The sequence below is a fragment of the Dipteris shenzhenensis genome, chromosome 13 (genome assembly GCF_047967505.1).
Source record: "Dipteris shenzhenensis isolate YYH24624 ecotype China chromosome 13, Dip_SZ_1.0, whole genome shotgun sequence".
NCBI lineage: Eukaryota > Viridiplantae > Streptophyta > Polypodiopsida > Gleicheniales > Dipteridaceae > Dipteris > Dipteris shenzhenensis.
In genome coordinates this window covers 4,049,919-4,066,183 of record NC_141608.1, presented here as the reverse complement: position 1 = coordinate 4,066,183, position 16,265 = coordinate 4,049,919, and the positions used below count along the sequence as shown (strand labels likewise).

Below are 16,265 nucleotides of genomic sequence, written 5' to 3'. Positions count from 1 at the left end.
TTTCTGCCCGCATGCTAAACAGGTGAAGTTGGAAGTTGAAGTACCTATTAATTCGTGACCGTGTTTCTGCACGAAACGCGCTCCGGAAAGAGATAACCCTTAATGATTTCCTCCCTCTTCCCTCCCTCTTTCTCCCGCTTTCCACGTTAGACCCACTAGCTCTACGTATCTATGGACTACATTTGCAATGTCATATTTTATGGGCAATTTGGTTTCCTCACCCACCCCACCCTCGACTCCCCTACCGCCACCAAAGGTGGCGGTTAAAACCTGTTCCCCCTCACAAATCTTGTGAGGAAACATCTGAGATCAATGTGTCCAAAAATGTTCAGAGTCCATATTAGAAATGGGATGGTTAAATATCAATGTTGTATTTATTGTTTTCTTAGGGGTAGGCTTGTCTACCCTGTTGGACTCCTACGAGATAAACCTGCTTCCTGCTTCCGTAGATTACCATTTACACAACACAAGTCATCCTAAGAAACTACACTTTACAAAACCGAAGGCTTGAATCGCTAGTGCAATGCAAACAGAATTTCCTGAGAATATGGCACCCAAGTCAACTTAGAAGAAAATCCAATCTCAACTGTCACCTAATTATGTAAATGTTTTTCAATGCAATCGAACAATAGCTAAGTGAGATACTTTTCTCCGCCCATGGCAATGAATCGGACTTTGTCCTGCAGTAATTTTTGCATGAGACCCTTTCTACAGATTGCATTGGCAATTTTGGAGTTGACATTTTTCAACTACAGGCAATAAAATAAAATTTGCACCGCCATTGCATTCTCTTACATGTCCAACCTGCTCGAAGTGGCATTAAAACATCATCTCATGTGGAAAAACAAATATATTTACACATCTGCAATAATCTGGATTTTTAAAAGAATTTTGATTTAACGAGCAACAGAAGGAATTGATATATATGAATTGCATTCTAGGCTAGTAAGGACGGTGGTCACTTAGTCCCCCATCAGAATTCTTACAAAAACTCCGTAAGATGCACAAGTAAAAATCACAGCTGTGATAACAGCAGTTGCTTAAATAGAAAGCTCAGTTAGTACAAACCTGGACGAAACAGCTCATTGGGTTCCTCTGGGTGTTATAAGGAGTGGCCGTTAGCAAATAGCATAGCATGACATAGAAAGAATGCTATGTAAGCAGTAGAAACCAGATTCTGTAACCGATCAAAAATAACCCTGAACGATCAGGAGAAGGCGCATGGCTTTTGCTGTGCACTTTGCTGTAGCATGCGATAATCCATTGCATAAACACATCACAACCATGTTTTAGAATAGGGTGATTTCAAGTAATTAGTCCACTCCAAGGTCAATTGACCCTCCATGTTTCAGGCACACACCTGGCTTTGGACATCCCCCAGCCATTGGAAGCCTTAAATTGTTAACAGACCTAAAGGTCCTTGGTATCAACCTATCTACATATAGAAGACCTTGAAGATGATCACATTCATGCTGTAGTATTCGTGCTTGCCACCCATAGGCATCAACTTTGATTGGCAATCCATTCCGTCCGAATCCAGATACTTCCACTTCAAGGTATCTTTCAACAAGCCCTCTGAATCCTTCAACGCTGCAATGCCACATGCAAAACTATAAGGAAGTTGCAACTAACAAGAAATTATGCAGAAGAAGTACTATGCATAATATGGAAAACCAAAAATTTCAGAATGCTCATGATAATGGACAATTTAGCTTCTCTCTCTCTCTCTCTCTCTCTCTCTCTCTCTCTCTCTCTCTCGCGCACATTTTTTTAGTCGAAACTTTGAATGCACACAACACACTTTATCACCAGGCAGCCCACAACCAATTGATAAAGGGTAGCATCAAATGGGCCACTCCCATCCTCAGAGAAGAAACAAAAACCGGCTTACAATCCTCAAATTGGAAGCACTGTTAAGAGTTGTCCAATGCCTTTGGATTGGCTCATCATTATACCCCCCTAAGAACTGCAAAACTAGATGCCTAGATAGTAATGCAACCTGCCCATATTTGTGATAGCAAATGATTTCTGCAAATCATCTTTGAAACTGCATTTGCTGTGTATCTGGCCCAATGGTAAAGCATGTCATCCCACATATAGAGACAAAAAGAAAATCTGATTCACTCTTTCCTAATGTAGAGGGAGATAGACTATCCTCACTCTCTCTCCTGCTCAATACTAACTGCAACTGCAAGATGATGCACTCAATACACAAAGTGATGCTGTGGATGTGAGTGAGAGAATCAGAGGGAGAGAATGTAGTGGACCTCCGAAGAGGAAATAGATACAACTGAATAATGAATGCCCAAAGGGCTGAATATAACTGTATGAAGCGGCTGAAACCCTCACAGCAAAACTGGAAGACTAAACTACCTAGAGGAGGTGAATCCTCACTAGATCCCTAAAGAGGCTGAGGCTACCCTGTTGGTCTGCTGCCTTGAAGGCTTGAAGGCCTGAGGAGTGGATGAAGAATGAGGGCCAAAGGCTGCCCTTTTATAGGCTGTTAGGTCAGCCTGGCCAACTTGGTCAATGCCCACCGTTGACCTTGGTCGGCTGGTCAACGCCGACCATTGACCAAGTCGGTCAAAAAAGTCAATGTTGTCCAAAAGTGAACACATTGATTTTTTACCAAAAAGCCAACTCTGTGTTTTGTTACCTACCATGACGTGGCGTTGATTGTCTGTTGACTGTGTGCTGATTGCTGATTACGCAGGGCTGCCTGCATGGCTGTACGGACGCCTGAGTGGTCGTTGACCTGACTACCTGTGCTAGCACTAATGGCCACAGGCTTGTGGATGCCCATGACACCCAAAGCATAACATATGTGAGTATTTTGGCATTCCATAGCCGGGTGCCTTCTTCAAACCATAAAGGGCCTTTCTCAGCCAACAAACCTGAAAAGCCTGGAAGGTAGAAGCTGTGATGCTGCCTCCTATACAGCCGTGCTATAGGTTTGCAACCCGCTACGTTTTCTGCGCTTATACTTCTCTTGTGCTTTTGCTGTTCTCTTCCTTCTTCCCAGCTTTGTTCCCTTTTGCCATGTTTTGCTTGCTGTCTTGTCTTTCTCCTTGTTTTCATCCCTTGCAGATTCTCTCCTATCCTGAAATCACCAAGTGGAGAACGGCATACAGCTCTTCACACCTTCCATTTCTGAAATGGGCCAGGCACAAGTGGGGAGCACAGCCACAATCAGATTGGGCAGCAGATTTGGCGGAAGGGGCCAGGCACTACTGGGAAGCAAGGCACTAGAGCAGCAAGAAAAGAGAGAAAACAAAAATGCAAAGCAGGAAGCTATGGACAGCAGAGGCGACGTGTTGAGCTATGGCACGGAGCTGCATGGAGGGATTGTGGATGAACTGCAAGGTGGGAGCATGGTTGAGCAGAGCATGTGGGTAGTGAAGTATGGCAGGTGAGTAGAGCAGTTAAGCAGCAAGCTATGGCAGGTGAGCAAGCGGGTGAGTACAGCGGGCAATAACGGGCTGTGGCGGGTGAACAAGCAGATGTGCAGCAAGCTATGGTGAGCAGATGTGCAGCATGGCACAAGCACAGCAAGGAAGCAGGGCATAGGTGCAGCAAGGTAACGGGCTATAGTGAGTGGGAGCAGTGAGCTATAGCAGGTGGAAGCAGGGAGCAATGGCTGAGAAGGGGAGAGAGAATGTGAGAATAACACTTCCGTAAACGATTTACCTACTACCTACTACTCGCTCCTACTTCTTCGAAAATCCGGTGCTACCAAACTACAAACTATTTCCAATTTGGATTAATTGCAATGGATTGCTAATTTTACGTAGAAAATTCGAAGTACCACTCTGCCCCCTCCGTGTGCCTGTACTGCTCTCTCTCCTCCCGCGCTCCGCCATTCTCCCTCCCTCAATTGCAATCAACGTAAGCAATTGACCTAAGCTATATAGAAGCAAAAGGGGAAATTTAAGGATTTGGAGTCTGCTGTGTCTCTCTCACTACCGCCTTGCCTCTACCTCGATCTCCCTGCCTCCCTCTGCTCTTCTCATCCTTCCTCCACCCTCTCCCTCCCTCCTCTCACTTTCTCTGCACAAACGGTTCATCGCAATCAAAGTCTGAGGGAGAGAGCTCGAGGTGGCTGGTGAGAGAGAGGCTGGACCTGTCTTTATACTTGCTCAAGGGCGGCCTCTAGAACATTCAAGAGTCTCTAGAAAGTTTGCGCGTTGTCCATCCATTTACTTACCTTAATCTTCCGTCGCCGCATTCATTGCCCAAAAGCTTAGGTTAATTTATCTAAATCCCGTCGCCTCTCCTCCTTCTAATACTAATCCTCAAATAAATCTCATCGTGGGAGCCTACTTGCATTGAGAGAATAAACCAAAAATATGAAAAGGGAGCTAAGTCCCCAATCCTAGAAAACCTTAAACTGAGCCCCAGATTGAAACACAAGGGAACCATCCAACTGTTGGAATGGTCACCTCCCCATCTGTAAGCCCCCCTATGAGGAGAGCATGGGGGAGGTGGACCTAGGGAAGTATAGACTGCCACATGGGCAGAGAATGGGGCTGCCACAGGGGCACCACATGAGCTGTCATGTGGACAGCACAAAGCTATGGAATCCAAGTGCCAAGGAAAGGCCTGGCAGAGGTTGTACAATGGCAAAACAGGGCGCAATTGGAGGCGCAGCACGGCGACCTGTTTGGGCAGGCTTGTGCGCAGGGTTATGGCCTGCAGCAGGTCCTGAACCTGGCGGGACAGGAACGGACCTGTACGGCTGCTGTACGGCTGTGTGGCGGGGGTCTGAGGGCAGGTGTGCAGCCTGCAAGAAAGTCTCCAGCAGCAACAAAGGGCAGACCCAGCAGTAGCCCAAAAGGGCCTGGCTAGGGCCCTTATATAGGGCTGGTTGGACCAGCCAACCAAGTCCGCCAGCAAGCAGACTGGTCGGCCAGGATGAGGCTGGCTGGTCGGTTCTATGACAGCCCCTTGGGGGCCTATATAAGGAGGGCATTCAGCCCTCACTTCATATCATCTGAAGCAGCCAATCCACTAGCAGAAGGAGCAGCAGCAGGGCTACCATTGGGCCTACATTCAATGGAGAAAGAAGTACCTTGTACTGCAGACCTAGCTCACAGGAGGCTGCCCACCTAGGCTGGTTTCCAAACAGCAAGGTGGAGAGGATCACTCTAGACAGAGAGTCTACATTTGCTCGAGGTGGAGCACGCGGGCTTAGAGATCTAAAAGTGCTTGACATCTAGTAGGAGAACCTTTTGGTATTGTATCCTGTCCTACTTTGCTGGCTTGCACATCTATGCACATAAGTTTAAGAAGTCTGTGATTCCACACCTGTGGGAGCCTAAAGGCAGGGACCATACTGAAGGACGACCCTGATTCAAAAGCTCTTGGGAATCGACTTCCACGATTGGAGGACAGTGCCCTTGCGAGGAGGAGCGTGACTCGGGTTCAGTCACGTGCGTTCAGAGTTTTGGTCTATTGAAAATTGATTTTAACTGACTTTGCTGTGTAGTATAACAGCAGAGATGTCGAACGCTACAGCCTCTTCAGCCTTTGCTCTCCCTTCCTCCTCCCCTAGTTTTCTCTCATTCACTATCCCTAACATCGGAGAGTCTGGGAAACTCGACGGGACCAACTCCCCGATCTGGAAGGTGAAGATCTGGAGTCATTTAGTGGCTTGAAAGCTATTGAAACTCACAACGGGAGTGGAGGCGAAGCTGGAGGACATGGTGGACAGGCAAGGGATGATACTCATGGCAGTAGATAGAGAGGAGCTCAAAGCTTGGGAAGATAGAGATGCCCATGCCCTGGCATTGATCATAGGACTAACGGTGAAATCCGTTCTTCCTCATATCCAGATGGCTGAGACGTCGGTAGAGGCGTGGGTCACTCTGAAGGATTTGTACGAGACAAGCAACACCTCCCGGATTTTGCTTCTTCAGCATCAACTCTACAATCTTGCTATGGAAGAGGGAGATTCGGTACATAGCTACTTCACGAAGGTCAAGGTGGTGAGGGATCAACTCGCATTAGTTGGTCAGAAGGTGGACTCGTGCCATTTGGCCTTGATGGTACTAAGGAGGCTACCTCGGAGTTTCAAGAGCTTTGTTACTACTGTGACAACAGGACAGAGGACCAAACCTCTAACGTTTGAGGAGTTGGTTCATTACTGCTACAGGAGGAAGCTAGGGAGAAGCTCTACAACAACGACAAAGACGAAAAGGCGCTGCTGGCAAACAATTACGCTTGCAACGAAAAGAGCAAGCCTAATGGTGGCAAGTCCAAGAAAGACGACTCTAATGACCCTGCTTCTACTCTGATACGCCAGGTCATTTTGCGATGGACTGCAAAAAGAAGAAGGCGGATCAGAAAAACAAAAGGAAGGACTCCGACTCAGATTCAGAGGGAGATACAAAGGCCAAAGCAAATCTCGTAATCGAAGAGTTGTTCCTAGTGACATTTCCGTGTGTTACCGAGGTCAAATATGTTGACCTAGAAACCACAGTGAGGATGTCTAACATAGAGATGTGGGTCTACAAGGAGTCAAATGCCTTTGTGAAGGTGAAGGACAGCATGGAGCGCTCGGTACCTTCTAGGTGCGTGGCTGTTGACACTGACACAAAGGTGGATTCCATGGAGTGCCCCGGGGTCTCATGGTCAGATGGATGCTGTACTTCAGAAGGGGACAATACACGATTACACACGCTTTTGGTGGGTACCTCGATGAGGTGCATGGCTTGCTTTTAGAGCAAGCACACAGGCAATACGACGGTCTGGTATGTACTTGATATTCTGCTTTTGAGCCTTTATAGCATGCTGTGGAGAGACTCTGCTCTTCATTTGTCTCAGGTGATACGAGATCGGAAGAAATTGGCCTTCTGCGAAGGCAGAAGGGGAAGTGTGGGTGGTGCTTCAAATCTCGAGCACAGATTGGTGGAATTGATGGACAAAGAGTACTGAAGCCAGAAGAGTACCTACTTGAGAGCTCAGCAAGAGTTCATGGTCCAAGTTATTTGGAAATATTCATTGGTTGCAGACCTTGCCAAAGGAAGGACATGTTGAAACAGACCCTCAGAGCATGGTGCATGGAAGACTCCAGGTTGTTCACTCATTATGAGGGGGACAACTGGAAGATTGTGACGGCTGGATTGCTCGAGTTCGAAGGCAGGAACATGACTAAAGGAGGTGGTGCCAACAGGTGCTACGAAAGATGGACCTGTGTACCAAGATGGTGTGCAGAAGCGGAACCAAACCTGGTGGAGCAGGAGCCACTGGATGAAAAGCCAGGAAAAGATTTCGACATCAAAAAGTTCCAGAGGACTACGACCAGGGAGTTACTAGAGCATCATTCGACGTGTTGGCATTGGGCATGTGTCTCGCTGAGAGGGGGTGTTGGAATCGTCACCTCCCCATCTGTAAGCCCCCCTATGAGGAGAGCATGGGGGAGGTGGACCTAGGGAAGTATAGACTGCCACATGGGCAGAGAATGGGGCTGCCACATGGGCAGCACAAGAGCTGTCATGTGGGCAGCACAAAGCTATGGAATCCAAGTGCCAAGGAACGGCGTGGCAGAGGCTGTACAACGGCGAAACAGGGCACAATTGGAAGCGCAGCATGGCGACCTGTTTGGGCAGGCTTGTGGGCAGGGTTATGGCCTGCAGCAGGTCCTGAACATGGCGGGACAGGCGCGGACCTGTACGACTGCAGTACGGCTGCGTGGCAGGGGTCTGAGGGCAGGTGTGCAGCTTGCAAGAGGGTCTCCAGCAGCAACAAAGGGCAGACCCAGCAGCAGCCCAAAAAGGCCTGGCTAGGGCCCTTATATAGGGCTGGTTGGACCAGCCAACCAAGTCGGCCAGCAAGCAGACGGGTCGGCCAGGATGAGGCTGGCTGGTCGGTTCTATGACAGCCCCTTGGGGGCCTATATAAGGAGGGCATTCAGCCCTCACTTCATATCATCTGGAGCAGCCAATCCACTAGCAGCAGGAGCAGCAGCAGGGCTACCGTTGGGCCTACATTCAGGAGGAGAAAGAAGTACCTTGTGCTGCAGACCTAGCTTACAGAAGGCTGCCCACCTAGGCTGGTTTCCAAACAGCAAGGTGGAGAGGATCACTCTAGACAGAGAGCCTACATTTGCTCAAGGTGGAGCACGCGGGCTCAGAGATCTAGAAGTGCTTGACATCTAGTAGGAGAACCTTTTGGTATTGTATCCTGTCCTACTTTGTGGACGGATGGAAATATAAAGTGTTTCTTCTATATTTGTCTCTGATTATTGTCTATTTACTGGCTTGCACATCTATGCACGTAAGTTTAAGGAGTCCATGATTCCACACCCCACACCACACTGTGTGAGCTCGTGGGCAATACTATCATTCTTCGGCTGTGCGTACCCTCTGTTGGGTGATTTCTAACACCAACGGTGCACAAAATTTGTATTGCATCATATGCTACAGGACCTAGATGCCTTAGCTTGAAATGTTAGATTTTACATCTGGATGATGAGCTGCAGGACCTGGAATATTGGTTTCATTCTTGGCCCTAATGACCACACTAACCTAGTGTTTGACACACAATTACAACCATGAGGGTTTAATCCTTCAAAAACAATCAATAGCCACCGGAAACGACACCCCATTTCAAGTAAGCAACCTCATTTCAATCAATATGCAAAGGAATTTTTGTTAGCTCCAAATGTATAAGAAAAGAAAGGAGATCGGCTGAGAACAAGGTAAGAACAGCCCCCTTGGCTAACAAGTAGAAACTTACTCGAGGCAGCTAGGAGCTTGCCCAAGTCAGCCTGATACAATCATTTCCTAATTGATGAGAAAGCCTACGGATGTGTGCAACCACCAAAACTTTTTGGAGAAGGCCATATCCCTAATCTATTGAAAGACAAGCCTCAGATATCAAATACATCATCTTCAGAAAGATGAAGTTGACAATGGAAAATAACCCTTAAAGCTGATGTATATGAGCACGCTTGAAAATGCTAGTATATGGAGTTCGCCTTATGCTATGAGGCTCCATGAAACCACCTTGCCATTAACAAAGGCAATAATACCCTTGAAGCTGATGCATATGAAGAGGCCTTTAGATGCTTGTAACGAAATTAGGTTTGTGTTCCTGGGGAGCTCATTAATAGAGCTTGTGAATCAACACTTTCAAAAATTTGGAACTACCTACCTACCTACCTACATATATATATATATATGCACAGAGTGATCCCTACCTACATAGAAGCACTTAGTGGTGGAACATCTATCTTTTTAAGAACACCAAAAAAAAAAGTCAAAGCCTTTTTGCCTGATCGGGAGCTTCTCTTGTGGACGAACACACATCTTCACTACTTCAGCCCCTATTATTTGCAACAAGTAATCTAGAATATCATGTATTGATAAGAGCTCTTTGTGTGGGATTTTAAAGGAATACAACACTTCTCAATTTTGTGCATCATGTGTTGTTCTCCTCTCCCTTTAAAGGTCCTACAAACAAGGCTATACAAAAAGATTAAACCACGATGTAGTAGCAGCAAATAGCACCCACCTAAGGCAGCCTTCAAAAAATCTTGCAGTGCTATCACCTTTCTTCTTCAGCTTGGGATTGCATATCACCTGGAACCCACACAAACAAATCGCCAATAACACAAGTGTCTAACAAACGAAAATGCTCAAACTTGCATACCATCTAACCTAAGGTAGCTATGCAATTCCATATAGCTTGCTAGTGGCAACACACTTCTAGTACTGAAATTATCTTGCTTGGAGATTTGTTATGAACGACATTATTTGAAAGTCTAAAACTGACTAAACAATAACTTCAAGCATGCAAACACATTAAAGCACAATCACCAAGAGGTCAAATGGGTAGCGTTGTTGAGAAGCCGTCTCCTCCTGACGAGCATAACTTATATACTCCTTTGTGTCTTCCAAAACTATGATCTACAAAACCCAATTGTCAAAGATAAGGGGCATCTACACAAAACCTAACAACTTTGCTTTGCATGCACTCTTCTATTACAACAAATTAGATTCCTACAAGAGTGCCACTAAGGCTACTAATACTCTCCCGTTTAAGTCAAAATCATATTGTAACCATTTAAGTCTTAAACTGATGTTATTCAGACGACCCACTTGAATGTAGTTATGCTATAATAATTTGGGGCTGAGCTGCTGTACTCCCGCATAGACTCTCAATCACTAACTGATGTTGATGATTTTGTTGTGCATTTTGCCCCATAGACCCGTGAGGTCTCCTGTGGACGTTAATCTGTGTGTGTGTGTGTGTGTGCGCGCGCGCGCGCTCCCGTCTTGTAGCCCCCTGTCTCCTCATAGCCCTTCGGTAGCCCCCGTCTACTCCTCCTATAGCTCACGTCTGCTCCCTCCCGTAGCTCGTCTGCTCCTCGCGTAGCTCCCATCTACTCCTCTTGTAGCCCCTTTCATAGCTCCCGTAACTCACATCTGTCACACCACTGCGAGCAGCAGCAGCGCCGCCAGCAGCTCGTCAAGCCTCGTCAGCAGCAGGGCTTGGGAGTATGCACAGGCAGCAGGTCTAAGAATCTCCTTTGAGTAGCTGGGCTGAAACCCCAGCTCAACTAGGGGGTTAATTCAGCCAAGGCGTAACACAAGAAATGGCCAGCAAAGAGTGGCCCAGCCTCTCTCCCTCCTCTTCTTCGAAAACTCCCTCAACTCCAACAGCCCCTTCCAGCAAAGCGAGATATGCCACGGTTGCAGCTTGAATACCCTCTCCTTATACACATATATATGAGAGGAGATCTTTTTGGCCACCCCATTATCAGATACCGTGAACATATTTTGCTCCTACAAGATCAGGCGAGAAATCTGAGGACACAAGTGGCACATGCTATAGCTAGAACCCAGGTTCTTGAAGCACCTGGTAAGAAGGAGGTAATTGATGAGGTTGTAAAGTCTTGCAAGGCTTCCCCACCTACCCCCAGCTAGTCTCCACAGTTGAGAATTTGGTTCAAACTGAAATACAGACAGCCAAGCGAGAGGTCATTGTGGAGTTTGGAGCAAAGGTAACGGAACATGAAGCCAAACGGGATAATGCATTAAAAATCAGAATTGGGGGACTCCCAGGAGAATTCATTCAGTATACCTTAGCACATGTTAAAGCAGCCATGCCTAACATTGACTGGCAGAAGAAGGACAACAAGCCCGACGATATCTCTAAGGATGATGGTGACGCTACAGTAGTCCGTATTAGTCATCGTAAACGTAAGGCTGTTATTACATTTAACTCACGAGGTTTAAGTTGAGATCCTACAATGGTCCTACAAGCTGAAAGGAACTACACTATGGATAACAGGGGAACTTACAAGCGCACAACTGAAGGATAAAGCACAGGAATTAGGAGGTCAAACGAAGTAGTTTTTTGACACAAGCGAAGCGGGAGTCGGATAAGTACCACCAACTCTACCACACTTGACTTTTGCTGTAAAATAAACCCCTTTTCTGAAATTACAGCAAGCCATTTTCTCTTGTATTACTAAAAGGAAAGAATGGAAGGAGGAGGGATATTTAATAATGAACTTGTCCCTTTTCATCCACTACCAGAAGAACATAGGGAGAGAACACCATCACCTCCTCCTGAAGAGGATAATGTAGATGAGAGTTACACACATATTGAGTATGATAACCCACGTATAGAATTACCTTCATCTCTCCTTCAAGAATCTCTTGATAGGGAGTTTTCCTTCAGAAATGAATGGAGAAACGAGTTCATCCAAGAGCAAGGCACTGAGTTAACGCCTTTAACTCAAAATCCGGTACACATGGATTATAATCCAAGTGCAAGAGGGAGAGAGGAGTCTCCCGTTGATAAGCTGGTTTCTCAGCTTAGTCATATGATTGAACAGTCCATTATGACAAAATTAGGAACTAAGAGAGTGCTGAATTTTGGGGATGATGATTTAAGTACCCCCTCAAAGAGAGCTAAATTCCAACCCCGAGAGAGAATAGGGTTTTCAAAGTTTGATGGAGCAAGAGAGGCGGATAAAATGCTCAATTGGATTCGCCATTTTGAGCTATATTTTGCTCATCAAGATAAGACCGACCATGAGAAGCTTGCTCTTGCCACACTGCATCTACAAAAGGATGCTTTGATGTGATGGTCCTTATCACAAACGGGAAAAGAGCCTATTCTTCAATGGTCCAAATTTGTAGAGCAGCTTAAGGCCACTTTCTTGCCTTCGAGGCATGAAGAAGAATTGACCTTCCACTGGGAAAGGTTCAAGCAATTTGAAAACGAGAGTAATGCTGAATTTACAGCTAGGTTCTGGAAACTCTCTTTAGAGTTACCTGAGAAGAGTGAGGATGATAAAAGGAAGAAGTATTTAGCAGCCCTAACCCCGAAAGTGAGATGTGAGGTTGAAATGTTCAACCCAACCACCTTGAAAGACCTCACTAAATTGGCTGAGATTGCTGAGAGGAAATTGAATCCTTGTAAACCCTTCAACAAAGGAACTGAGAAAGCCATTGTACAAAATGTTAACAGCCAATCATGTCCTGGATGGATACCATTTCCTTTCATGACTGACGATGAGAAGAAAAAGCTAATTAAGGAGGGTAAATATTTCGGATGTAAGAAACATAAGCTAGGGCATCCATGGCATAAATGTCCTACTCTATTAGCCAAAATTGCCAAAACAAATTCTGTAAAAGGGAAAGGCAAAGCATCCAAGCAGGAGGGTGAGGCTTCTACCTCCTCATTCCAGGACTCTACGGTGAACATAGAACCAAGAGTAAATGCCATCCATTCAGCCAACACTGGTGTATGGATGTGTGAACTGAATAGAGAGTAGACATATTCATTGTGGAGTATAGACGGAGAAAAATCCGTGTAGAGCGTCTGATAGGATGAATAGGGCTGAAATAGAAGAGTTGGAAAAAGAGATTGAAGGTCTATAGTTTCTATAGACTAAGTAGCTCTCCATCACAAAATCATCCATAGCATTGAATGGTAGATGCATGGGTCATAGGCTAAGGGTAGGTGTAAATGGGAAGATGGAACTTAAGTGATCTCAAGGGACATTAATGAAAGGGTATCACCCTTTCATTGTGAATCTCACGTAGCATTCTCTCTACCACATTGCATTCATCTACCATCTCTCACACATCTTGCACGTAGGTCCAAAATAGAAACAAGTACTCTCATGAGGGCGCTCTTTCCCATTAGAGGGCCAATCGGCATTCAAATTCTGCATGCATTGCACACATTTGCATTCTTGAGAAAGTTGGTTCTTCACAACAAGTACAACAGACTACATTTATGATGGTCTTCAGAGAAGGGAGTTATCTAGAGGGCTCACTTGTTTCCCACATAGAGGGGGGACAAATACAACAGACTACATGATAGGTTACCTAGCTTTTGTGTCTTGCCCACATCCATCTTGTTCACCACAAAGATTGTGGAGTTGCATTGCGTTGGCTCCACAGTCGGAGAGCCCAGAATCATGAGGGACTATGAACTGAGCACTTTACACATGAACAGGAGGTCTTGGCCCGTATCCTAGCACTAAGACAATGGGAACTACTGCACTCTCATCATTAGTCACACATTGGCCAAGATTTATGGATCGGTACTAGAGACAAAGAGAGATCAACTCTTACAATGAGGCACATACAGCGAGCTTTGGGAATGCTGTGTTTTAGAGGCAACACTCTACCCTTGACCACATTCACTTTACGGGCCATCATTAAGGAGGCATGATCGAGATCCTAGAAAGTCTACGCTTGTTTTGTAGACGTTTGGAAGGCCTTTGACACAGTTTCACAAGCCCGCATGATTAGGAGACTTCAGGAGATTCAGAGCCTAGGAATCATGATTTGGGGATGATGAGCCTATATGAATCAGTCAGAGGGAGAGTACGTGTGCCTCAAGAGGTTTGTCAGACTTGATTAAGAGCACAATCGGAGTGAAGCAGGGATGCCCTCTCACACCAACCCTCTTTGGGCTCTACATCAATGAGATCATGACCTTCATTGACCGCTTGGGAGGTGAGGGATCACATAACTTGGTGGTGTTAGCGTATAACCACCCAACCTTTAGATCCTTGCTTGGATCATCCCTAAGCTGGAGGTCAAACAACCCCAGGCATTTGCTTGCCTAGGTAAAACTACCCTACAGCTCCACCCACGCATTGGTTTTGTTAGGAAGTCACCACCCCCAAGATGTCCCAAATGAGCCTATGATCTCACTTATATAGCCTCCTAATTGCCTTACACTAGGACTATACTTAGTGTACCAAGGATACTACATGTCCTAACTTTTGCAAGATTTTCCAAGATTAGGATTTGTGCCTCTAGGCCACGTGACCTCCATAACTAGCCACATTATGTCCAACAAATGACATAGCAACATACAAGACGTGTGAAAGGGAGACAAGTAAAATTTTTATGGTTTCTAGGACCCCTTATGACGTGGCATTGCTACGTTTTATAAGTGTAAGTACTCACTAGCTGGTCCAAAATAACATGACACTAAATTGAGCATTAACTCTACAACCTCCACCTAAGAGAATACCTCAAGATAAGGGTCCAAGGCTACACATGAGCTTTATATGTGAAAAATTATGCCACGATCACATGATCACTCTTAACCCTTATAACCAGTAGCAAAGGTTACATGCGCATGACCAAATACCGTGCAAATTCAAAAAATGCTCTAATTTTGAATTTTCTTCCGTTATGAGATAAAATTTTCGATTCATGGCGATCGAACCTGCAAAGGAACTCCTATCTGAGGAGCGGCAAGTCCAACGCCAGGCGCTGCTCGCATGACTCCCACCATATCGTCGATAATTTTTTGGATGCGATCGCTGCCGATCTCTGCCACGGGCACGGGTGCGGCCGGTTCGTGCAAGACAGGGTCCCCAGCCTCTACGACTTCGGGTAGCTTGGGGGGGTTGGGACCAAATTTGAAGAAGGAAACTGGGGAGGCAATGCGAGGGAAGGAGTGGATTGGAGGGAATGGAGCGCAAATTTTGCGAAGAACCCAGGAAACAAAGGAAGGGGAAGAGGAAGAGCAGACGTGGTACATGGAAGGAGATGGGCATAAGGAAGGCCTGAGGAGGAGAGGCGAGAGTGTAGGGGAGGAGGCAAGGCGAGCTGACGAGGGAGCAAACGCCATAGCCCCTATTCCCTGTATTTTACCTTACCATTCATGGAGATAAGTATAGACTATTTTGCACGACGTCATGGGATTCGGGGAACTCTTACGGCAAAGGCAATTCAAACTCTTGTTGTCTTGTGTTCTGGGAAACTATAGGTGTAAATTGGAAGCAAAGGGAAAGAGAAAAAGGAAACTATAGGTGTAAATTGGAAGCAAAGGGAAAGAGAAAAAGCAAGTGAAGGCGAACAAATATGGGAAAAGTGAAAGAGGGGAGAGAAAAGAGGTGAAAGAGGTGTGTGTGTGGGGGGGGGGTGGATAGACCATTAAGGACGGGGCTATTTTGGCAAGAGTGGTGTCATACAAGAGACTCCATCTCTAGAGAAAGATACCCAACAAAAGACAAAAGCTTTTAGGAACTCTAGAAGAAGAGTCTGTCCATTCCTTAGACCCTTGTAGGGCCAACAAGGTGAAAATTTACACTAGGCTTGCCAAGGTGTAGTAAGAGATACGTACTTGAAATTTCTGTCTTCCATTGTTAACAAATTCTTGACATACCAATTGAAAAAATTACAACATCAAGAGCACATTCCAAGTAGCTTGGAGGACGAGTTACTCCTAGAGCTACTAGAATGTCAGGCATGTGATATGTTACTCATACAACAACAAAAGCTCGGAATCTACATCTTACCCCAGTTCAATCTGTAACTGTTGGTCCCATTGTCGAATTGGGAATCTGCAAAAACGAGCAGAATCAGGCCAAAGGGCTTGAGATATGTGTAGTTGAAGCAAAGTCTCCACTTGGTGTCAGCGTATTATGTGCTATGATGTATGATGAGGCAAGTAGATGGTGCCACAATTGTTAATGTTGTTCCATTTAGCATCTCTTCTTCCGGAAGAGAATGTAGGTGCTAGAGTGGTCTGACCAGAGCAGTGATTCGTTCCTAATAGTGCCAATTGGTTTTTGATATTGATCCAAATGTGATCCAGAGCTGATTGGTAAACTGTGTTTGATTTATTGATTATTTGAGTGCACGATGCTTATTGAAGGGTATTGCTCAGAATGCTTGATGGGTTTGTTGTTTTCAAGCAATCAATGTTGATGTCTCTAAGTACGATGATTTGGACTGCTGGTATATATTGTTATGAGTATGTGTTATAGCTTTTCT

At 45.7% G+C, this 16,265-nt stretch overlaps 1 protein-coding gene across 1 annotated transcript; it reads right to left on the bottom strand.

Annotated features, from left to right (window-relative positions):
* Positions 1-895: 895 nt before the first annotated feature.
* PDF1A (peptide deformylase 1A) lies at positions 896-15,201 on the bottom strand. Its single transcript, XM_087383876.1, has 4 exons — positions 14,710-15,201; positions 9,819-9,908; positions 9,514-9,581; positions 896-1,590 (listed from the first exon to the last, which is right to left on the bottom strand). The coding sequence occupies exons 1-4, from the start codon at positions 15,115-15,117 to the stop codon at positions 1,314-1,316; spliced, it is 843 nt and encodes a 280-aa protein (XP_087240002.1). The 5' UTR covers positions 15,118-15,201; the 3' UTR covers positions 896-1,313.
* Positions 15,202-16,265: the final 1,064 nt, after the last annotated feature.

Coding starts and splice junctions, on each gene's coding strand:
- PDF1A (XM_087383876.1), bottom strand. CDS start 15,117: ATGGCGTTTGCTCCCTCGTCAGCTCGCCTTGCCTCCTCCCCTACACTC. Junction 9,909..14,709: donor AGATAGGAGTTCCTTTGCAG/GTTCGATCGCCA, acceptor TGGGTTTTGTAG/ATCATAGTTTTGGAAGACAC. Junction 9,582..9,818: donor GCTACCCATTTGACCTCTTG/GTGATTGTGCTT, acceptor TGTGGGTTCCAG/GTGATATGCAATCCCAAGCT.